This window comes from Microcaecilia unicolor, chromosome 2, assembly GCF_901765095.1.
Source record: "Microcaecilia unicolor chromosome 2, aMicUni1.1, whole genome shotgun sequence".
Taxonomy (NCBI): domain Eukaryota; kingdom Metazoa; phylum Chordata; class Amphibia; order Gymnophiona; family Siphonopidae; genus Microcaecilia; species Microcaecilia unicolor.
Genome location: NC_044032.1, coordinates 365,362,901 through 365,385,363, shown reverse-complemented (window position 1 = coordinate 365,385,363; position 22,463 = coordinate 365,362,901). Strand labels below are relative to the sequence as shown.

Genomic DNA, 22,463 nt, shown 5'->3' with positions numbered 1-22,463 from the left:
AGCCGCAATTAAGGTGTGCATGGCATCATGCACGTGGAAGGTTCTAGGCGGGCGCTTCGTCCCCAGCATAATGGCAGAGCCAACAGGGGCTGAGGGAGAGACGTCCTCCGGAGAGGAAATCTTCAAAGTGTCCATGGCCTGTAACAACAGGTTGGGCAAATCCTCTGGGCTAAAAAGCCGCGCTGCAGAGGGGTCATCCGCTCCATCCAAGCGGGGATCTATCTCCTCCAAGGAATCCGCAAAGGATCGTTGGGAGACCTCAGACACGCTGCCCTCATCTACATCGGAGGAGACAAAAGTCCTCCAAGGCCTGGAAATCAACCCGAGGGCGTTTACCTCTGGGAACCTCAACCTCTTTATCCGAAGAGGGAGCAGGGGCAGCGTTTTGCATGAGGAAAGCCTGATGCAGCAGCAAAACAAACTCGGGGGAGAAACCCCCCAGACTGTGCACTTCCGCAGCCTGGGCAACAGCCCTAGACGCACTCTCAACCGGCGCTCGCAATAGCGGGGGAGAGACATGCTGCGCATCCAAAATGGCGTCCGGCGCGAAACTCCGTGAAGGAGCCGCGCGGGAAGAACGGCGCTTAACTTTAGCCGCTTTTGTGCCGTCGCCCAAATTAAGGGCGTTCATGGCATTAATGTCTCCAACCTCAAGGGCGGCCACGAAGAAGCCGTCCGAGCCGCGTGGCCGGCCAAGATGGCGGAGGCGAGGAGCGGGGGATGGGCGTTTATGGCGGGAAAAAACCGCCACGCCAGAGGAACGACCGGGACATTCATCGGTCACTAAACTATCACCCATCAAGGGCGAATCAGGTTGTAAAACCCCCGCATCCCCTCTAGAAGCGCTCCAGCGATCCGGGGAGCGACCCTTTGCGCCCTCGCCCTCCGACGCCATTGCCACGAGGAGAAGAATCGGGGAACCCCCTGCCCGCTATAAAAAGGTAAAATTACCTGCTTGCCGCTCCGAGCTGTAACGAACTGGTGTCCCAGTGAGTAGCTGCAATGAACGTTTAAAGAAACGTCGAATTAAACGCCTTTAAAGACGTTTAAAAATTTTTTTTTTTTTTTTTTATAAACGGAGCCAGCGGGAGGGGGGAGAAAGGGAGGGACCTGGCACCACCAGGTTTGCACTTGCTCAAAAGAGCCCTCAACCCCAGGCCTCAACAAAACCTAAGGATTAGGCTTGGAGGCCTAGCCAGAGCTGCTGCTGTGTGTGACCACCACCTGCTGAGATAGAGAACATACTGGGGAGTTTCCGGCAGCACATGACCACATATAGGGAGGCAAAAGTTTGCTCTCTATCTCCACCTGCTGGTAGATGGACACAACCCACCAGTCTATGGATTGATCAGCTTGATGATATGGAAACAGCCATTTTCAAAACAGCAAGGGCCACATGCTAGATGTTTTTATGCTTTGTGCATTTATCTTTTTGGTCCATTTTCGGGAAAAAAAAACATCCAAGTGAAACATGCACAAAATCAAGCCATTGGGATGTAGGAAGAGCCAGCATTCTTAGTAGACTGGCCACACAGACATCCCAGCATAGCAATGGGGCACCATAGGGGGCACTGCTTTGGGCTTCATATAAAAGCTCCTAGGTGAGCCCACCAAAACCCCACCACCCCAACTGTATAGCACTACAATAACCCTCATGGGTGAAGGGGTCACCTATCAGGTGAATTTTCGAAAGAGAAGGGCGCCCATCTTTCAACACAAATCGCAAGATGGGCGTCCTTCTCACAGGGGTGCCCAAATCGGCATAATCGAAAGCCGATTTTGGGCGTCCTCAACTGCTTTCCGTCGTGGGGACGACCAAAGTTCATGAGGGCGTGTCAGCAGTGTAGCGAAGGTGGGACTGGGGCGTGATTAGGATATGGGCGTCCTCGGACGATAATGGAAAAAAGAAGGGCGTCCCTGACAAGCACTTGGACAACTTTACTTGGTCCATGTTTGTTCACGACCAAGCATCAAAAAGGTGCTCGAATTGACCAGATGACCACCGGAGGGAATCGGGGATCACCTCCCCTTACTCCCCCAGTGGTCACTAACCCCCTCCCACCATAAAAAAAAAGAAGTTGAAAAATACTTTTTGCCAGCCTCTATGCCAGCCTCAAATGCCATACTCAGGTCCATCGCAGAACTATACAGGTAACTGGAGCAGTTGTAGTGGGTGCAGTGTATTTCAGGCAGGTGGACCCAGGCCCATCCCCCCCTACCTGTTACACTTGTGGTGGGAAACGTGAGCCCTCCAAAACCCACCACAAACCCACTGTACCCACATCTAGATGCCCTCCTTCATCCCTAAGGGTTATGGTAGTGGTGTGCAGTTGTGGGGAGTGGGTTGGGGGGGTTGGGGGGCTCAGCACACAAGGTAAGGGAGCTATGCACCTGGGAGCAATTTTTGAAGTCCACTGCAGTGCCCCCTAGGGTGCCCGGTTGGTGTCCTGGCATGTGAGGGGGGACCAGTGCACTACGAATGCTGGCTCCTCCCATGACCAAATGGCTTGGATTTGGTCATTTTTGAAATGGGCGTCCTCGGTTTCCATTATCGCTGAAAACCGGGGACGACCATCTCAAAAATGACCTAAGGACAACCATCTCTAAGGTCAACCTAAATTTCATGATTTGGGCGTCCCTGACCATATTATTGAAACGAAAGATGGGACATCCATCTTGTTTCGATAATACAGGTTGCCCCGCCCCTTTATGGGGGCCGTCCTGCGAGTGCACCCTCATGAAAATTTGAGCGCCTCGTTCGATTATGCCCCTCCACATTTGGGTACAGTAGGTTTCTAGTGAGTGTGGGAGGGCTTAATTTTCCACCACAAGTGTAACAGGTAGAGTGGGATATGGGGCTGAGTCCTCCTCTCTACAATGCACTGCACCAACCACTAGACTACTCCAGGGACCAGCATGCTGCTTTACTAGACCTGGCTATAAAATCTGAAGCTGGCATACAGGCTGGTATGTACTGTTTTTATTCACAACTTTGGGGGGGGGGTAGGGGGGGGGTAGGAGGGGGTCAGTGAGCACTGGGGGAGTAAGGGGTGGGGTCATCCCTTATTCCCTCCAGTGGTCATTTAGGACACCTTTTTGTGCCTTATTTGTTCTAAAAACAGGTCCACACCAAAACACTGAAGTTGTAGCCCAAGATATTTTTGTTTTGTTCCACTATGGCTGTAAAACCTTCAAGTGTTAGGAATGCCCTTAGCCTGCCCTTATCCCGCCCTGACACGCACCTTGTGATCTGAACACACTGTAGATCAATTGCATAGATAAATGTCTGCAACATAGGTTTTGAAAATACTGATTTGGATCTTTTGAGAAGAAATTCATCCAAATGCTGCTTTATGACACTTTTTGAACGTTTTTCTATTTCTAAAATGAGCCCCAAAGTGACATTCAGGATCAGGAGAGGAAAGAAGGGTGGATCCACTCTCACACCTCTCCCTACTGTTGATTTATTCTCTCATGCATTCACATACAGCATCCCCCCCTCCAGTTTCCTCATTCAGTCTCACCCTCACACAGGGCCATAGTTAGTTCCGAGTAGCCAGTGTAGCCGCACAGGGTACAAGATAAGCTTATGCCCCATCCATTGGCCTCTCCTGCTGGTGTGATGCAAGTAGGTGAGATGGGAGTGCTTGGGGGTATGCCATATAGGGCGTGTTTCCAGCCTGCAATACTCCTGCTCACATGTTCCCCACCACATGCTCCCTGATCCCCTGACTCACTCATCACACATACTCCCTAAACCTCCTCAAGTTACTTTACTCACCCTGTACACACTCCCCTTACACTTCGTTTAACTTGTTTCTTACTCACACACACCCTGATCTTTCCACATACCCCACATCTCTTCCAATTTCCTGACTCATGTAAATTATAGACACCCCTCTGATTGCCTCACTTATAGGTGCACACCCCTACACTCTCTGATCTCATTAGTCACTCATACATCCCACACCCTCTGTTACTCCACTCAACCCCCTCTTCTATCATTCAGTCCCCACAGCCCCTCAAATCTCCAATTCACTCACTCTTCTCACTCTCACGGATCCCATGCTCTCTCCAGTTCCATCAGTCTCACACTCACCAACACCCCCCTCTGACTTGCTCTACACCCCCCCCCCTATACCCGTCTGATCCTCTCAATCATTTAAATACTCACTCATCCTACATGGATTCTCATAGGGCCCGATATTCAGACCAGCTACCTCACATGGTCTGCACTGAGCCTGGATATTCAATGCCAGGCCGTTTCTCTTGACCAGCATTGAATATCCAGTTTACTTTTGGCCAGTTTCAACTTAACCAGCCATGCTGATATTCAGCGCTGGCCAGTTAAGTTGGAACCAATCAAAAATATTCCACCTACTGACATGGCCAAATATGGCTGCCAAACTTAGCCAGTGATGCGCTGAAAATTGGTGGATAGCCAGTTAGATCACACAATATAACCAGACGCTAGACGCTAACTGGTGAAATTCAGTGGAAGACAGCCAGCTATCTCCCACTGAATATCACTGGATAGCTGGCTAAGTCCCACTTAACCAGCCAGGTGCCATTCCTGGCTGGTTAAATGATTTTGAATATCGGAGGGGGGGGGGATTACTCACCCTCGCCAAACTTTGCACTCACCCCATTCCCTTTCTAATGTCTTCACTCACTTACACATTCATTTGCCACACATTTACAGCCCCATAACTGGTTTTGATCCCCTCACTCACTCACTCCACACAAACATTCCATACCCTCTCCAAACCCCTAACTCACACAATGATCCCACACCCCTCTGGTGCCCTCACTCATGTACACACCCTCACTGCCCCCTCAAACCCCTCACTCACTTATACCAAAATCCATCTGATCTCCTTGTGCACACACCCCACCCTCTCATTTCAAAGGCAATTTTATAAACTAGGCAACCACACATAAATGCCACTTGCACTCGTAAACAAAGAACTAGCACTTATAATCACAAGTGTACAATTATCTGTGAAAATGCCAGCATGGTGCCTAAGTACTATGTGTGCCTAATTTAAAATGCAAGAGGGCATATACATGGGTGAAGCATGGGCAGGACGTTAGGGGGGGGGGGGCTCCCCATAACATGCATAAGTTACAGAATAGTGTAAATAAGGCTGCCAACTGGATCCAAATTCACAGGACAGGGCTAATCTAGTCCTTGGTTTACTCATTGCATGTAGGGACTTGTAGTTCTCATTTCCCTATGGCACTCTTTAAGAAAGGCGAGACTACAAGTGCCAGCATGCACTGGAGTAAACTCAAGACTGGGTCAACCCTGCCCTGCAAATCAGGATCCAGTTGGCAGCCTACACTGTAAGGTACACTTGTTCTGGCTGCATTTAGGTGCCCGCAATCATGCCAGGACCATGGCAGGTGTAAATACCGGTATTAGGTGTACCAATACAAGTTATGCTAGTATTCTATAATTAACGCTGGATACCCAGATGCCATTTATAGAGTAAGTTCCCAGCTCTCATCCTCAGGGCACCTAAATGGAAGTACCCAGTTGTTGAACTGTCCCCATTTTGTTTATGACATCTCAGCCACTTTTACTACTAAGTAGGTTCTTGAAAATATCAGCTTGCATACTCTTTGGGTTTTGTTGTACTGTCAATCTTATCATTATACTCATCAGTTCTTTACACTCCATCATACCATGTTATTGTACTCAAAGCAAAACACAGCTAGAAAAATTACACAATGACAAACACGCCAACCAAAAAAAAAAATCCAAAGTTAAGAAATTCAATAAATGCAAAATTATTCCCAGAGCTCATTTATGTTGTGATATATTTTAATTTTGGTGTGCTATTTTAGAATTAAAGATGTGCATCTCTTATTATTGTGTATATATCTTTTCAGCTGTTCATACACTTTCATGGAATTCTGATGAAGCGCAGCACTGCAGCACCCCTATTTACTTCTATTCAGAAAGGCAACAGAGGAAAACCAGTAAAAACATACAAAAGTTTAAAATATTAACATCTTCAAAGCACTGTAATAAAGATTAGACCAAAAAGGAAAACTCCGTGCTGTTCAATTGCCAGAATGTATCATTCGTTTTCTAATACAACGGCACAACGGTTTCTACAGATTCTCAAGTAATTTGTAAAGAAAGAATCTCTGACCCAATCCAGATGGTGTCCCTTATTAATCAAGAATCACCAGATTACATGGTACTTACGGTTTTGCATAAGGTGCACAACATTCTTGCCGTATTTCAGTAGAAAGCAGCTATATCTCCACAGTTTCCCCTGCTCCCCCCCCCCCCCCTCCGTTCCAAGGCTAATGATTCAAGTAACTGAAAAAGGCACGTGGACATCCCAGGACGTATTCATTTGTGCAAGCATTAGACAGGTGCTCATCAATCAGATCTGCAACGTACTCATTAAGCTGCTGCATTTTTTCCCCAAATCTGAGAAATGTGCTGCATGATAAAGGTTCTTTCTCTTTCACTGATTGAGCTGACAGTTGTGTTGCAAACATTTGCTTGAGTGCGTGAACGTTGATAAATATTAGAAATAAAATGGTATTTAAAGTGACAGGGTGGAGGAAACAGAAAATCATTATCAAATAACTCAGTGCACTGAAAGATTAGATTTCAGATGGATTAAGTACATTGGCAAAAAAAAAAGACGCGGGCATTATGTAAAACTACAAATACATACTGATTTATGCAGTGCACACACCTGTGCAAAATTGTCTGTAATCAAGCAAGCCAATCCGATGGCTGCACTTTCTCCTTCCTGCTTCCCTTGTGCCCCCTGCCTCAATCAGAGGTGAGAAGTGAGCCTCATCCAATGGTAAAACGCCAAATTGGTCCTCCCACTAACGGGTATCCCCAGCATGATTTGCCATGTCTCTATTTAAATCCAGTCTTGAGGAGAGTTAGCTTTTATGTATTTGTTGATTTTTCTCCTCGGACAATGGGGTGGTGGTGTAAAAAATGGATTATTTTAGGTATTTTGTTATACTTAGGAGCTTTGGGCAGAGTTTTAGCAGGTGAGTGGTGCGTTGAGACTCTACTGCTAGTTTATTCAGTGGCTGTAAGTTAACGATGGTGCTGGAAGGCTAGTTAGGTGTGTATGTTAAATCTGGTTTCAGATAGGGGAGCTTGTTTGCTTTTACATAATTAGTATTTCTTTAATATTTTCTGACATACTTTGTTCTTTCAATGCTATTTTCCTGTTGTGAATGTAAATCATTGTCTTGCTTAATTTAAGGTTATTGTATTTTGTAAGTTATGGCAGTATTTTAATTTCTGTTCTGTGTTTCTTTTTGACGAGTTAAAGAATAAAGTCTATAGTCTGTTATTGTGATTAGCAGTGGCTTTCCCCAGAGGGATCAGTAGCATAAATCTTTCTTGCTACTGTTTGGGTTTCTGCCAGGTACTTGTGACCTGGATTAGCCACTGCTGGAAGCAGGATACTGAGCTAGATGGACTATTGGCCTGACCTAGTATGGCTATTGTGTTTTAACTACTCTTAATCTTTTAATTCAAGATAAGAAATACTACCTTATCTAGCTCCCTAGTAGGGGCACTAAATTTAGACATTCATAAAGTCTGTTTTAATCTTTACACAAGTTTATTCCAGGTTTGTAGGTCTTGATAGCTATGGAGCTTTAGACAAGAGAACCTGGGCCTGGAGGCACCCCAGCCAGTCAAGTTTTCAGCATATTCACAATGAATATTCATGTGAGATTTGCATGCATTGCCTCCACTATATTTAAATCTCTCATGAATATACTGAAAACTGGCTGGGGTGCCTCCAGGACCAGGTTTGGGAACCACTGCCTGCTGGGTTCAGACTTACTACTACTACTACTTAACATTTCTAGAGCGCTACTAGGGTTACGCAGCGCTGTACAATTTAACAAAGAGAGACAGTCCCTGCTCAAAGAGCTTACAATCTAATAATTGTTGAGATGAGATCAATGTTAGGTGCCTGCCTTTCTGCACAGAACAAATGACAAACCTGTAACTTGGCAGCCCCTTAGTATGGGCTACTCACTAAAAAATAACTACACCAGGTTAGAGGTAGTAGTTATGGGGTTCGGGACTGGTAATGTAGGAAGATATCTTGCTGTGAATGGACGTTTTGTTCTGATCACTACAAATTTTTGCAAGGAGTTTAGCAAAGCTTATACATGAGAAGTATATGCTTATATTTCTTGTTTATGTAAGAACATCTTTCTGTCATTGTACATAAAGGAAATAAGATAACATATAGTGTGGCCAATATGTAACTATATATGCTTAATACATCATGTTGAGAGTTTTTAATTCTACTGAAATTTATATTGAGGTTTTTACTGTATTATTCCTCAGTTTGGAATTGATAGACATAGTTGACATCTTAGCAATGCGAAGTTGTCCTTAATAGATGTTTTTCTTTCTTACACTTATCTGATCTAGTGTGCTGCATTTAAAAATGAAAGTTAGATTTTCTAAGACTGGGAACATGTATTGGTTTGCACGTTTGAATTACCCAGCTCTAGAGGGAGACTCTTGGTCATTCCGGACTCTAACCTTAAGAGCAATATAGTATCTATAGTCCGATTTCACTTATTGAAATAGTGCTAGGTCTAATGCACAAGGATAAGTCCACTAACAATCTAGAATGTGCCTAAACATCCTTTCTGGAGCTGCCTAACATGAGAAACTCTGGATATAGAGGCTGTTGTAGAAAGGGCTCTTCAAGTAATGGGACGAGCAGAGGAGGCTTATCTGGTACCTGAAAGATGTGCTTGAGTTTTGTGTAGTTTTAAAGAAAGATATATGGGGTTATTAAAACTTAAGTAGGAACTTTCTGGAATCTGTCCCCATATTGTAACTTACGTTTTTCTTTTCAGAGAGTGAGTCCAGGTATCTTAATGTAAAATAAAAATTGAGAACCAGAATAGTAAGCCTAACTTTACAAGTAACTAGAATTTGTTCAAAGGAATGGAAGCTAAATTTATAAATACCCCCCCTCAAAGCTATTCTAAGTTAAGGTTTAGAAAATAATCTTTCTACTTTGCTTTTTTCCCCCCCTACCTTACATATATTTCAGGAAGAAGTCCTAAAACTTTATAAAATAAAACAAAAATCCGCACCTGGTATTTCCTAAACTTTCTCAAAACAAAGCACTCGGATACATGTTCTCCATAAAATATGGGAGGGAAATAGACTTCTATGAACAAACTCCAGTTCTTCACAAATGTGTAGTTTCAGAACTATAAATGTAAAGTAGTTCTATTCAAGGAAATAAGTCAAGACAAAAATCAGCAATGTCTCGGTTATTGATAAGGGAAGTCTATCAGTTAAACTAGTTTAAACAAACGGGAGAAAAGTTTGCAATGCTATTTTTTTGATTAGAGATAACCTTATATTTAGGTTGGGGTCTCTCCAGTGTAGGCTTACACACTAAGTAGGGGCCCTTTTCCTGATCTCTGGTGAGAACTGCTGAAGCTTACATATTCTCCAATTCACTCAAGGCAATTTTCATTACATTTAAGACAAATGTTAAGCCTAATTTTGTTTTTCATGATCACACTGCATCCCTGTATCCACAGCATAAAATGCATGCTCTTGTGTTCATTTTGGGAGGTGAAGGAATAAAGGTGGTATAGTCTGTAACAGTGAGACCTAGCTGGAGTTAACTGCTTCTGGCAAAATCTCCCCCTTCAGCATAATTCACCTGTGGTATAGAGCATTATTTTGGAATGTGGACAAATGTGTAAAATGTCACGAGTAGCTTTTATTACTTGGAAGCAGTTGGAGCCTCTCCTTCTACTAGGAAATGAGGTATAACTTGATAATCCTAATAAAGGCAACTGGCCCCATCTGTTAGCTCATTGCTGCTCACCCCCTCTACCAACTAAGTTTATAAAAAAAAAACACTACCTTCAATGTATGCAAACTCATGGAAGTTGTCACCAAAAGGCCTTCAGGTCACTGTAGTGGAAAGAGGCCATAGCTGAAGCTATAATTTTCCTTGCAGAGTAGACCTAGGAAGTCCAGCTGACTGAGTTTTGGATCCTTTCATTTATTAGGAAATAAAGGCAGCTGGCCCCATCTGTCAGTGCTGCTCACCCCCTCCACCAGTTACGTTTTCAGGATAGCCACAAAAAAGTGTGATATGCACACTCATGAAGTTCTTTTCAAAAGAAGGCCTTGAGGTAATTTGTAGTGGAATGTGGCCATAGCTGAAGCTGTAATTCTCCTTGCGGAGTAGACTTACGAAGTTCCAGCTGGCTGTTTTAGACAAAAGGTTTTTGTGCCCCCTTTAGAGAATGATTGCTATGATTTGCACTTCAATTCCAGATATTGCTGTATTTTGTATTAATGTTGTTTTACTAGACTATTGTACGCCACTTTGCGCCTGCCCATGGGTGGGAATAATGTGGGATATAAATGCCATAAATTTTGTTTGGGGAGATGAGAAAAAAAGGTATAGGATGTCTGATCATGAGTAGATAGGGGACTGAATTGGACCAATCAATGGGGGCTAGGTTTAGAGCAGTATAAGGTTAGAGGTGAAAACACTGGTCAATATGGAAGCTAACTACTTGCAGTGAAGATAAGATTTCCTTCCTCAATCCTAAAACTTCAGGCATTGAGCCTTATCCATATTGCTGCTCACTAATCACCAGCTTTCTAGGTACACATACACAAATAAGGCAGAGGTGGTCTAGTAGTCGCTAAAGCTGGGTTTCACTATCTGCAATCCACCCTTTTCCTTAAGTGTTTGAAGGTACATACAGTAAAATTTCTTGATGCTTATCCCAGGAATAAGCAGTGGGTTTTCCAAATTAAGGGTTTACCTTAATGGCTTCAGGAACTTCTAACTTTTTTTTTGTTTAAACCCTGCTAAGCTAACTGCTCTTACCACATTCTCTGGCAACAAATTTCAAAATTATGTTGCATGAAGAAATACTTTTAGAACCAATTGTAGGAACTTCATTGTCTACCTAGTCATTTTACTTCCAAAAAGAATAAGCAAGTGATTAACTTCAACCTCTATCATGTCTCACCTCAGCCATCTCTTCTCCGAGCTGAAGAGCCCTAGCCTCTTTAGCTTTTCTTTATAGGTGTTATTCCATCCCCATCATTTTTGGTTGTTCTCTCTAATTTTTTTCTAAACTATTTTCATTTTCTTTTTGCGTATGACGTGTAGCCATACCATAGAGCAATATAAAGGCGTAATCCATTTTATTCTTCATTCCTTACCTAAATTCCTAACATTTCTATTTGCTTTCATACAGTCTGTGGAGGTTTTCAACATTGGATCATGACTCCTAATGTGGAACCTTGTATCTTGTAGCTATTGCTTGGGTTCCTCTTATGCGCATACATTTAAAACAATTGTAAAGTAAATCTATTTGGATGGCCTGTCACCCAGTTGAGTTGTTCAAAGGGACATCAGCAAAAGTGTCATTCCTGTTTTTCCAGATTAAATGTTAAAAAACACTAGTTAGTATAGACCTGAATTTTTTTTCTTGTTACCTTCTCCATTGCCAATACAACCTACTCCTTTTATTGATTATGAACAGATTAAACAAGTGTCCTATCATGACTTAATTTCCTCAAGCTTTTTTCATGAGGTGCTTTGTATCTGGACTTTCAGAAGGCATTTGACGATCAACTGGATCACCTTTATCCACCTGTTCCTCAAAATTGAGGCAAGATTTATCTTGGCTAAATACATGTGGGCTTTGTCCCATTAATCAATGCCTCTGTATGTTCAGTAATTCTGCTCTGTAACAAGGTCAGGCTTACTGGTCTATTGGGGGGGGGGGGGGGAGAGGAGAGATGCATGACTTAGATTTTAGTATGGGAACTTCCCTGTTAGGATATGGCTGATAGCTTAGGTGCTTTTGCTCTTGATATGCCACCTGGAGAAAAACTTTGAGGGGCAGTACTTAAAGTGGCTACTTTGGGATGGAAGCTACATAGGTATCTAAAAAGCATCTAACATATGGCTTACCTTTTTGGCAGCTGTGACTTCAGTTTTTTAACTTTGTGTAAAACACTCCTTAACATCCTAGGCCTTCCCCCCCCCCCCCCCCCCCGAGGATAGAATACTCCTGGCTACCAAGTGACACCTAATCATGCCAGTCACCTCAGGACACATGTAGAACTATTCAAGTTTTATTTTCCAATTCACAGGTAGAACATTACTTTGTACTTGTACAAGTCCAGCAGCCACTGCAGCATCTATACAAGTCTTTAGGAGGCAAGCACCTTTTAGATGAAGTGTTGTAGGAAACTCAGTGGAAGACTAAGGGCCCTACGAAGTTGGAGGCGATTTGTCCCCAAACGGTACCTCTTACCGTGATATCACTGCTGCTAGGACATAAGCCCTGCTGCTTAGCTGCTCTTCCCAGGCTTCCTTGAGCAATTTTCCTCTCCACCAATAGTGGCGAAAATGTGCCCAGATAGTCTCTAATATAACTGGATAGTCTGTCCTTCTCCCTTCAACTTTGGTCACAGGAGCACTGATCTGAGGTCTCTACTTCACTCTTCCCTATGGGCATCACCTTTCTTATCAGTTCCAGAGAAGAATTTATTTTACCCTCGCCCCACCCTACACTGGTAACCTTGTCATCTACTGGCAGAAAGAGGTACTTCACCTAATAACACCTATGTTTACTAAGCGGCGCTAGGGGCGCATTAGCATCTTTAACGTGCATAAATGGTTTGTGTTAAATACTAACACGCCCATGAAAGTGCAGAGGCATGTTAGCGTGTAACGTGCCTTAAATTTAGTTGTGTTAAAAATGCTAACAGAACCTTTGTAAACATGCCCTCTTGAACTACAGCTAACTAAAAACCCAGTTACTCTGTTTTCAGTTAACAGCTCAAAGGCTGTTTAAATCTAGATTGATTCTCAATATATGCTTAGGCAAGTTAGTGTTTTGGGCATTAGCTCATACAAGTTGAGGTGACTCTAGCAAAAACACATGCATAGTTATCAGGCTAGTACATTGTCAAGGTCTTCCGTTTCAGTTACATAGTAGATGACGGCAGAAAAAAGACCTGCACGGTCCATCCAGTCTGCCCAGCAAGACAACTCGTGTGCTACTTTTTGTGTATACCTTACTTTGATTTGTACCTGTGCTCTTCAGGGCACAGACCGTATAAGTCTGCCCCGCCTCCCACTACTGGCTCTGCTATCCAATCTCAGTTAAGCTCCTGAGGGTCCATTCCTTCTGAACAGGATTCCTTTGTTTATCCCATGCATGTTTGAATTCTGTTACCGTTTTCATCTCCACCACCTCCCGGGGGGAGGGCAGTTTGAAAAGAGTGCAACTTCTGCAGAACATAGCTATCTTTTTGAATAGGAAAATTAGCTCAACTTGATTAAAGCGCAAAACGTGAGTTAGTGCTGCTGCTCTAATGGTTTCATAAAGAAGCCCTATGGTATTTGGGAGTTAAATACAGTGCCAGTTGCTAGTATATTCTCCAGACACTGGTTAGTCTAATGGCTAAGCAACATAAGTTGCTTTACTTCCTTGCAGATGCTGTTCCCTAAGGCCTAAGCTCCATAAAGTTTACCATCAGCTTTTACTTCTACCTGGAGGATGTTGGGCAATTTCATAATTGCCCATCTACCCAGATAAATAGCTTTAGGAAACTACCCAATTGGGGACAAATTTTACAAGGAACTTGAGGTGTACTAATGCTATTCTACACCTTCCAAGTGCTAAAACTGCCTAGTTAAATGCATAAATATGGTGCCCTGATGTTAAGTACCTGGTTGTCCTCATGCAAGAGGACAACTTGTATAATGCCCTGTATCTATTTTCAGGATTCCTTGAAAGGGATGCTGTTGACTTTAGCAATCCCAGGGGCAAAGGCCTGAAAACTAGGGGGGAGAGGGTATGCAACAGTAAGGGAAAATATATTGTACTAGTAAAAAAGGCCCGTTTCCGACACAAATGAAACGGACGCTAGCAAGGTTTTCCTCAGAGTGTGTGACAGAGTGAGACTGGGTGCGAGTGTGTGTGTGTGCCAGGGTCGTTCCCCCCCCCCCCCCCTTCCAGTTCCAGGCCCCCTCTCTACGAATTTTAAGTCATCTTCCCTTACCTCGTTGGGGTTACGGCGGTCGGCAGCAGTAAAAGGCGTGCAGGCTTGGCCCTTTCTCTCTCAGCTCTGGTCCCACCCTCATTTCCTGTTTCCGCAAGGGCAGGACCAGAGCTGAGAGAGAAGGGCTGAGCCTGCACGCCTTTTACCGCTGCTGCCGGCCGCCGTAACTCCAACGAGGTAAGGGAAGATGACTTAAAATTTGTAGGAGGGGGGGACGACGACCCTGGAACAGGGAGGGAGGGACGCGAGTGTGTGTGTGATTGAGTGTGCGAGAATGTTAAAGGGGGGGGGGGCTGGTGAACTGGGAGGATGTGGCGGGATCTTGCATCAGTGTATGTGTGTGTGACAGGGTTGATGGTTCTGTACTGGGAGGGGCTGTCGGGGTTTGAAGGGGGGTCAGCACCTGTGGTTGGTCCCTTCTCTGACGTCGCGTTTCTTTCCCTGGCAACTATACAGAGTTCCCTTGAGGGTGGGGCAGTGATCCGGAGTGCGATTACGAACACTACACGGCTTCACTGCCACGGAGTCAGTTTCAGTACGTTGGAGGTGCGAATTATTATATTAGATATGGTTGTATCTTTTCTCCTTTGTTACTAATAGTATTTAGTTATGGCTGGCAGCCTTCTTTGTCAGCCCATAAGAGCAGTGCCTTTTTTTTCCCTAGCTGTAGACTTGTCTGCACCCCCACACATATACACACATTGTGCTTCCAGTATCTGCCCAAGGTACTGAGATCTGCTAGGGGGTTAGAGCAGTTTCTGGAAAGGAAGCCTGGAAGCAGGGTATGAGTTGGACTTACTGAACATGTTGCTAGTAGTAATATGCACCCAAAGATTTAAATGGACTTGCTGCCAAACCTGTCCTTGGAACCTCTCACCATTAACAATTGACCATACCTGTTGAGTGAGCCCCATTGCTGCCAATGCCTACAGCTGGTCCCAATGAGAGAATCAGTCTATATGCAACAAGTTAGTGAGCAGTTTGCAAGTAAAAAAAAAAAAGCCATCTTCTTTGGTTACTGTACTAAAGACTTTGGCTCACAAGTTCTGAGTGCTCTTTTATGTTCTATACACTGGCAGGGCTGCCGAGAGGGGGGGCAAGGGAACAAAATGGCCTGGGCCTCCAAGGGCGGCCCACCACCACCACAGTCCCCACTCTCACCCGCCCTCGGCTCTGTCGACCGTCTGCCACCTGGCTGGGCCCCCCCACATTGAAATAATCACAGCGCCTCACCTGTCACCTCCATGACGGAAAGTGAAACAGTGGCAGATTGGATTCACCTCCCTTTGGGCCTTCCCTTCCTGTGTTCCGCCCTCGTGGAAGTTACATCAGACGGCGGGACACAGGGAGGGAAGGCCCGAAGGGAGGTGAATCCGATCTGCGCTTTGTCACGGAGGTGACAGGTGAGGCGCTGTGGTGATTACAATGCAGGGGGCCCAGCCCAGTGGAGGACAGAGGGGGGTGGGTGGGGACTGTGGCGTGGTGGGCTGGGGGTGGGGCCCAGCCCAGTCTCAGCAGCCTTGTACACTGGCTTAAACTGCATGCCAGTTGCCCAGTGAGGACAGAACAGGGGGGCCTACATAGATGAGGCTGAAAAGGTCACATAGGGCAGTGTTTTTCCAAACTGCCACAGCACCCCAGTGTGCCTCGGCAAATGTACAGGGGTGCCACAGGGGAGATGGGAATTCCTTGCCCAGACAGCTCCTTGCTTTCCAATTAGGATCACTTTTAGGCACCAGACAGGCTCTGTGACCAATCACAGCTCAGTAGCTTGCTTTAGCCACATAGAAAACCAAGGAGGTTTAATAAACAGGAGTGGAAGTGGCCTATCTAGTCTATTGTAAACAATGAAGCCACTTAGGACAATCTGACTTTTTCCTTTCCAGCACAGCTGTCATCCACGTTTACATAAAACAAAGCAAGCAAACCTATGAGCTGCTGCATTCACATTGCTGTTTTTGTAAAATGTTAGGTCTATCTGTAACAAGTCTAAAACTGTTTTCAGTTGGATAGGCAGTGACTTAAAAGGTGGACAAGGGTTTTTTGTAACTGATTGGACAGCGTTTTAATTAGAAAGCTTCCCATATGTATATCATGAAATAACAATTGAATATCACTAAAACAGCTTAAATTATTACAGCTGCTAGAAACGGCAATTTTAAACAATATTTTCTGTCAAATAGACCTCTTGTTTGTTGAAACATAACTATGGGTATAAGCCCCTAATACAGTCCATTGGTTTTCATATATTTTTTTTGTTGATATGGTTTATACTGTGCCAAAACTGGAAAGTGAGACAGAATAGAATTCAGTAACATCCAAAACTTGTTTTGCTTTTAATAAAGATTACAACAAAAAAAAATGTTGGTTGATAAGCTTCATACAGAACAAGAAAAAAAAAAAAAAAACCCAGTAAACCATCCAACATGGCACAATAACTTTTACAGAGAACATACCCCAAGAGCCCCTCCCTCCCTTTAAGCCCACCTGTTTCCACCCACCAAAATAACACGATGTACAGATCAGTTGGATTCAAAAGCATTTCATAAAGCCATAAACAGTTTATACCAAATTGTTTAACCACACTTTGGTTTTGCCTTCGGGTTTAATAAGCAATACCATGTGCATATAAGGTCTAGATAAATCTAAACATTCTGTTTAAGGCATATGCCCTAATGTCTATAATTTTTAGCTAATGTGTAAAACCTTGTTGGGCAGACTGGATGGACCATACAGGTCTATCTGCCGTCACTTACTATGTTAGTATGTTCAGGTATGCTGCACTATTTCCCATCCCCCATCTTTCTTTACTATCAGTCTCATGAAGGAATTTCTGGCTGGTCAGACTCTGATGATGCCTCCTGTTGCTAGGGCAACTCAGCTACCTGGTATAACTTGTTACAAATGTAATTTACTGAGAAGAGGTGTGGCAAGGACACCAATTGCAAGCCTCCAGCACATATGAAAAGACCCAATTACAAGTCTTCAGCCCATATGCAGCACCTATGATTGGTCCAGGGTAGAGGAGAGGTGGGTGCTCACCACAGCCTATAAAATCACACTGCAGACAAACTCTGGAAAAACTAGCCTCTCATGGTCTATTTTTTCCCAAAGGGGGTGCCCTCCCCCCTTCCTAGAAACTAATTTTCTATAGCTAAGAGAATTTCATTCATTCTTCCTTTCTTTCTCTCTGTTCTGTGACCTTTGTATGAGGAATAAACTTTTCTTCCTTTATATAATTAGTCTGATTACCAGAGGTACTGATGTTAGATTTTGTAAGTTTGTTACAACTTGCAACTGATATCTGATGCTGTGCTGGTGGGTGAGTACATTTTTTTTGTTTTGTTCCCCCCGTCTAATTCCTGTCCAATAAATATGTAATACTTGGTAGCAATAATTAAACAGTGATGGAATATTCACATAGCAGGCAGCCAACAGATTTATTGTCCACTTGAAATCAACTTTATATAAACTTGGCAACTAATACTGTGCTGCTTGCTATTTTGTATTTGCCTGCATAATCGCACTTGCAAATATTTTTCTGACACGGCTTTAACAAAAGCTACCTTAAGAGACAGACATGGTTGCATAATTAACACAATTTTATTTTGTATTTTGGTAATGACTGAGAAAAATACTATTAAATTATATAACAAAGCATGAAGTTGACATTGGTTAACTTCTGCTGTATATCAACCAGTAATAAATAATAAGTGCATTTTTATAATATACTAATGCATTCTTCAAAATAGGAGCAAGTTCCCACAAACCCTCTAGTCACAGGTTAAAAAAAAAAAAGCTTTCAAATGCTTCCAGTTTTCAACCTAATGCATGTTAAATGTGGGATATAACTTGTCATAAGTAAATAGAAACTCTGAATGTTAAGCACCTGATTATCATAACATGTCTGTTTTAGTGGCCCATTTCCTGGAGAAGAAAAATCTCTGCGCGAATATAACACATGCTAGGGTGTCTCTGTAACCAGCCCCTCCAACTGACCACTGATTAAGATTCATAACTTTTCATAGGTAGAGCAGTAATTTGTTATCCTGTTTTATGTTTTCTCTGTGTAAATCCGTATGCTGCACAAGCTGGCATGTTGAAAATATAAGTGAGATTAAATAATGCTGCCAACAATAAAGAACGACAAGGTGGATGCAGCAGCTCATAGGTTTGCTTTGTTTTTAGTATATGGGGATGATGGCTCCATGGGTAAGGGAAAACTCGGACCTAATTGGTTTCAGCGTTTTGATGTCACTTCATCTCCTGTCAGACCTCCATAGAGAACAGTGGTGGGTGAGCCCAGACGAAAGATGCCTATTACCATAGGAGCCGACTCGGGTGCTTGAGCACCCGCAATATTAAGAAAATCCCTTGTATGTGTCCAGGGAGGGGTTATTTCCAATGGGCTTAGCACCCCCATTAATTTTGAAAAGTTGGCTCCTATGCCTATTACTGGTGCAGCTAGGAAAACAGTGGTCTTCGGAGCAGTTTTGTAGTACAGTTAAATGCACTGTCCAGGCAGCAGGCTACAACAGCAGCGCTGCAGCTTTTAGGCCTGCCCCTGCAGCCTGTGTATAGTGTGAACCCCAGCTCATTACTCGGAGAAGCAACCAGTACCCACCCACCAATAAGCTGCTGGAGCCTAGAGGACTACCTGGCCCCTTTCTAAGACCAGCAGAGCTCTTCTATAGCCTGGCCTAGCCAGGTGAAAACAAGAACCAAATTTTTGAAATTTTTTTGTTGGGTGTTTTTTGTTGGAATATACATTTTAGAATGTGAAAAACAAAAAAAGGTAGTGGGAAGACCAAATGTTTTATATAATTTTTTTTTTTTTTTTTTAAATGCAGACTTGACATAGCTCTGCATTTTGATGCCTACAGTGACTGCTTCAGGCGTCATCAAATATTCTCTGTAGAGAACAAACATAAATATTTTTTTTTACTTGGGGACTACTTAGCTGTTATGTTTGCTTCAGGCATTTTATATAGGTTCTTCATTCAAATATAGGCATTTTATTGATATTTTGTGTATGTTGTACAATTTACCACACTTGGATGCTGTGAATCACAACTTTCATGGCTATATTTAAGTTGCGGTGACATAGGATTTTTTTTTAACTATCTCCTATTTGATTATATAGGGCCTTGGTTTGTTTAATAGACATCCGTGTCACTAGACTGATGTGACAAAATTCAATTGTGGTGATTCTTTACAGTGCTACTTTATCTTTTTTTTTTTTTTTTTAGCGACATAGTTCAACTATGCACACTCCTGCCTTGTCTTCAGTGTTTTTAATACTCTCAACAGTGGTAATGTTCTAGGTTTTTTTTTTTTTGTTTTTTTTACTCGTGCTTATATCTTTTTGTGGGTTATATCAGTAGTTAATATTGTAGTCTAATTTGACCTTGTTCTTACCACTCTGCTTTATGATGCTGTATTCTTATTCATGCATCATTCTATTTTTGATGCTGTACCTTTTTTGACATTTAGCCAATTTGTCATGTTTTTTGCTCATCACCTTTGAACTTTTACTCTTTAATATTGATCTTATAGCTATGTTTAATTTACTGTGACTGCATTTATTGCTGTATATGTTCATAAGATTTATTTTTGTCCATTCTGTAATGGTATGTATTCAGTATTTTTGTCCACATCAGTTAATATATATTCTCTACGGAAATTAATGCCTAGCAGCAGGCATTTAGTTGTTTTTGGTCTTGGGAACATTCCAGCATTGGTGTTGTAGCTAGGTGTTTTTTGCCTTCAGGAAGACCTATGCATGCAACCTTTGCAGGATTTCAGTATTCACTGGAAACAGGCATATGCCTTATTAGTGTGTTTTGAATGTTGGGTATTTACAGAATTGTAGACCTAGGGGGTCTACTGTTTAGAACAGGAGTATTTCTAAACTTGGAACTTGAAGAGGGGATGGTAACACATGGTTCTAAAATAGGCCAGATTGGAATAGTGGGTCAAGAGGGGTCCTTCTCTCCCACCCCTGCCCACCAACAATCTCCCAATTCAGTATTTCCTAACTATAAGAACACTCATCTAATATGGTTAGGAACTGCTTTTAAACTGGCCCTGGCCCTCTTCCCTTCCAATCAGAGGGAGAGGAGCAGCTTAAATTCTATTGGGTATGCTTGATAGTCTTTTCCACAGTACACACTACTTGCAAATGCCTCTTATTCCTGTTGGGTTGGCTCTTGATTCAGATATCTATTTTATAATTTTCTTGCTGTTGAGAGAAAAAAAAATGTTCCCTAGTTTTCATAGTAATCAAGTTGCAAATATACAAAGTCATTTAGTGACTACACTGTAGAGCATCTGTTGCCTTGACAGTGGCATCCTGTAGTTAGTGTAAAGTAAAAATTCATCTTCTGAAGTTGAATGACTTAACAAATCACACATTTTAATTATACAAATCAATGGAATATTGAGCTACAGCTACCCATGCAGACTATGCAGAAACACTTTACATGCAGTCTTCCATCAGTCTTCAGTGTAGCTAGATATCTTTAGGGCACTCCCTGAAACTCAATTTATCTAACAATTCTAGTTGAGGCTATTTACTTTTTATCCCTCTAATGCAAAATTAACATGGCATACCATGTTCCTATTGAACTTCAAACTGCTAGATGAGTAAATTGAAAATATCAAAGCATACTGTTCTCACTGTAAACACAATGCCCATTAATAGGATAGATGTTGAAATATTATTTTTGATTTGTGGTACCTTGGATACATCCATTAATCTGTCAATGGTCCACTTAAAATATGATGCCCTTTTTATGGAAGCTGCAGATTACACAAAGTAACTTGTCATTGTATACAAAAATGTTGTTTAGAGTTGAACACACAAATCTGAGTGAATAGGGGCTCCTTTTCAAAGCACGAGCCCCTAGATGTAATGCTACACCAGGGTTCTGCATAAATCTTTGGTGCTAGTCAATGACGCATAATGCTGAATCCTTAATGCCTTCAAAGAAATATATACTACCTTTCATTTAATGAAAATAGAGAGACTGGATTGTTGGAATCCACTAAAATAATTCAAGAGGATGTGGAGTCAAATCAATCAAAAAATGACCCACTAATTTTAAAAATATGTATAAACGACAAGTATGCATTAAAGGAAAGAGCCTCAAAGAGCTCCAGATCAACCCTATAGAGCTAAAAGACAATCGCAATGATCATTGGCTTAAAAAAATCTTAATGTTTAAAGAATTACTGTGTGAATTAAATCACTGTGTGCATAGCATCACAGTGACACACACTGCTTATATTTGCTAATGTCTGAATCCAACACTGCACAAAATTCAGAAACGTCAGAGTTGGTACTTGGCTAAAAAAACAGGTCTACTCCTGCATTATCCAGACCAATATTGGCAGCGTTTCACTTTGCTCAAATTTGCTCTGCTACTTCAGGCTCTTGAAAGTTGGGGCTGTAAAATTAGTAAATCTACCAGCATATCAATACCATCATGCACAAACCCATCACATTTCTTACTAAAAATAGACGGCATCTTGACGCGTAACTGCTGTCGGACGACTCTCTAGCACATCAACAAATGGCGAACTTATACTGTTTACACTTCAGATGCCAAAGGAAACACAGCCAAAGAAATGCATAGTTAGAAAATGACACCATTCAATCTGGAAATTTAACCCCTCTGGTTCCAGGTATTGTAACAAAAAAAAAAAAAATCCATTTCTGATCCTTTTGCAACAGCAGTCTGAATGTCACCACCCCTAATCAAAGGTTGCACTTGTTGAAGGACCATGCACTGGAGTTCATTAAATGTGTTTAAACAAGGTGCAATGCACTGCTAAAGGCAGGTTAGTTTTCTCCGTCTGAATAGCGCTCCTATGCTCAATTAAACGAACATAGTTCTTGAAGTCTAAGACATAGGTTTTATTGCAGGGACTGTTCTGTCCTTAGTTATAGTAGGTTCCTGAAATGTGTTTAATGTGTTACTGCAGATCTGTCTCTAAGTTAGAGGAGCAATGCATTATGTATATAGTTCACAGCTAGTGCAGACACAATTGTCTGTTTAAAAACTGTTATCCTTGATGTAATGTTGCCTGAACCTTTTCTCAGCCTAGCTTGACTGCCTTGCTACCTGATCCTCCATCTCATTGGTCTTTATGCTCTTATGCTTTGGGCTTGGGAGTCCCCCCTGCTTTTCCCCTTGTTCTAGCTTTGAAACTTTCGCCATCTTGTTTTCTGTTAGTATTTGGGCCTGATAACTCCCTGAAGAGAACTTGGTTTTTTACCTTGTAAAATATTTCTTGTCAATAAGATATAGCATGTTCCGGGCATCTGAGCTGTCTCTGCCTATTCATCTGTTTTCCA

General features: G+C 42.6%; 1 protein-coding gene across 2 annotated transcripts in view; it reads left to right on the top strand.

Moving 5' to 3' along the window:
• Positions 1 to 6,928: 6,928 nt before the first annotated feature.
• The window catches only part of LOC115463769 (low-density lipoprotein receptor-related protein 1-like), a 282,424-nt gene continuing 266,889 nt past the window's right edge, over positions 6,929 to 22,463 (top strand). For both annotated transcript variants that reach the window (XM_030194533.1, XM_030194532.1), the window contains exon 1: positions 6,929 to 7,035. In XM_030194533.1, the coding sequence (XP_030050393.1) occupies positions 6,960 to 7,035 (76 nt within the window). In that variant the 5' untranslated portion in view covers positions 6,929 to 6,959. The remainder of the gene's footprint in view (positions 7,036 to 22,463) is intronic.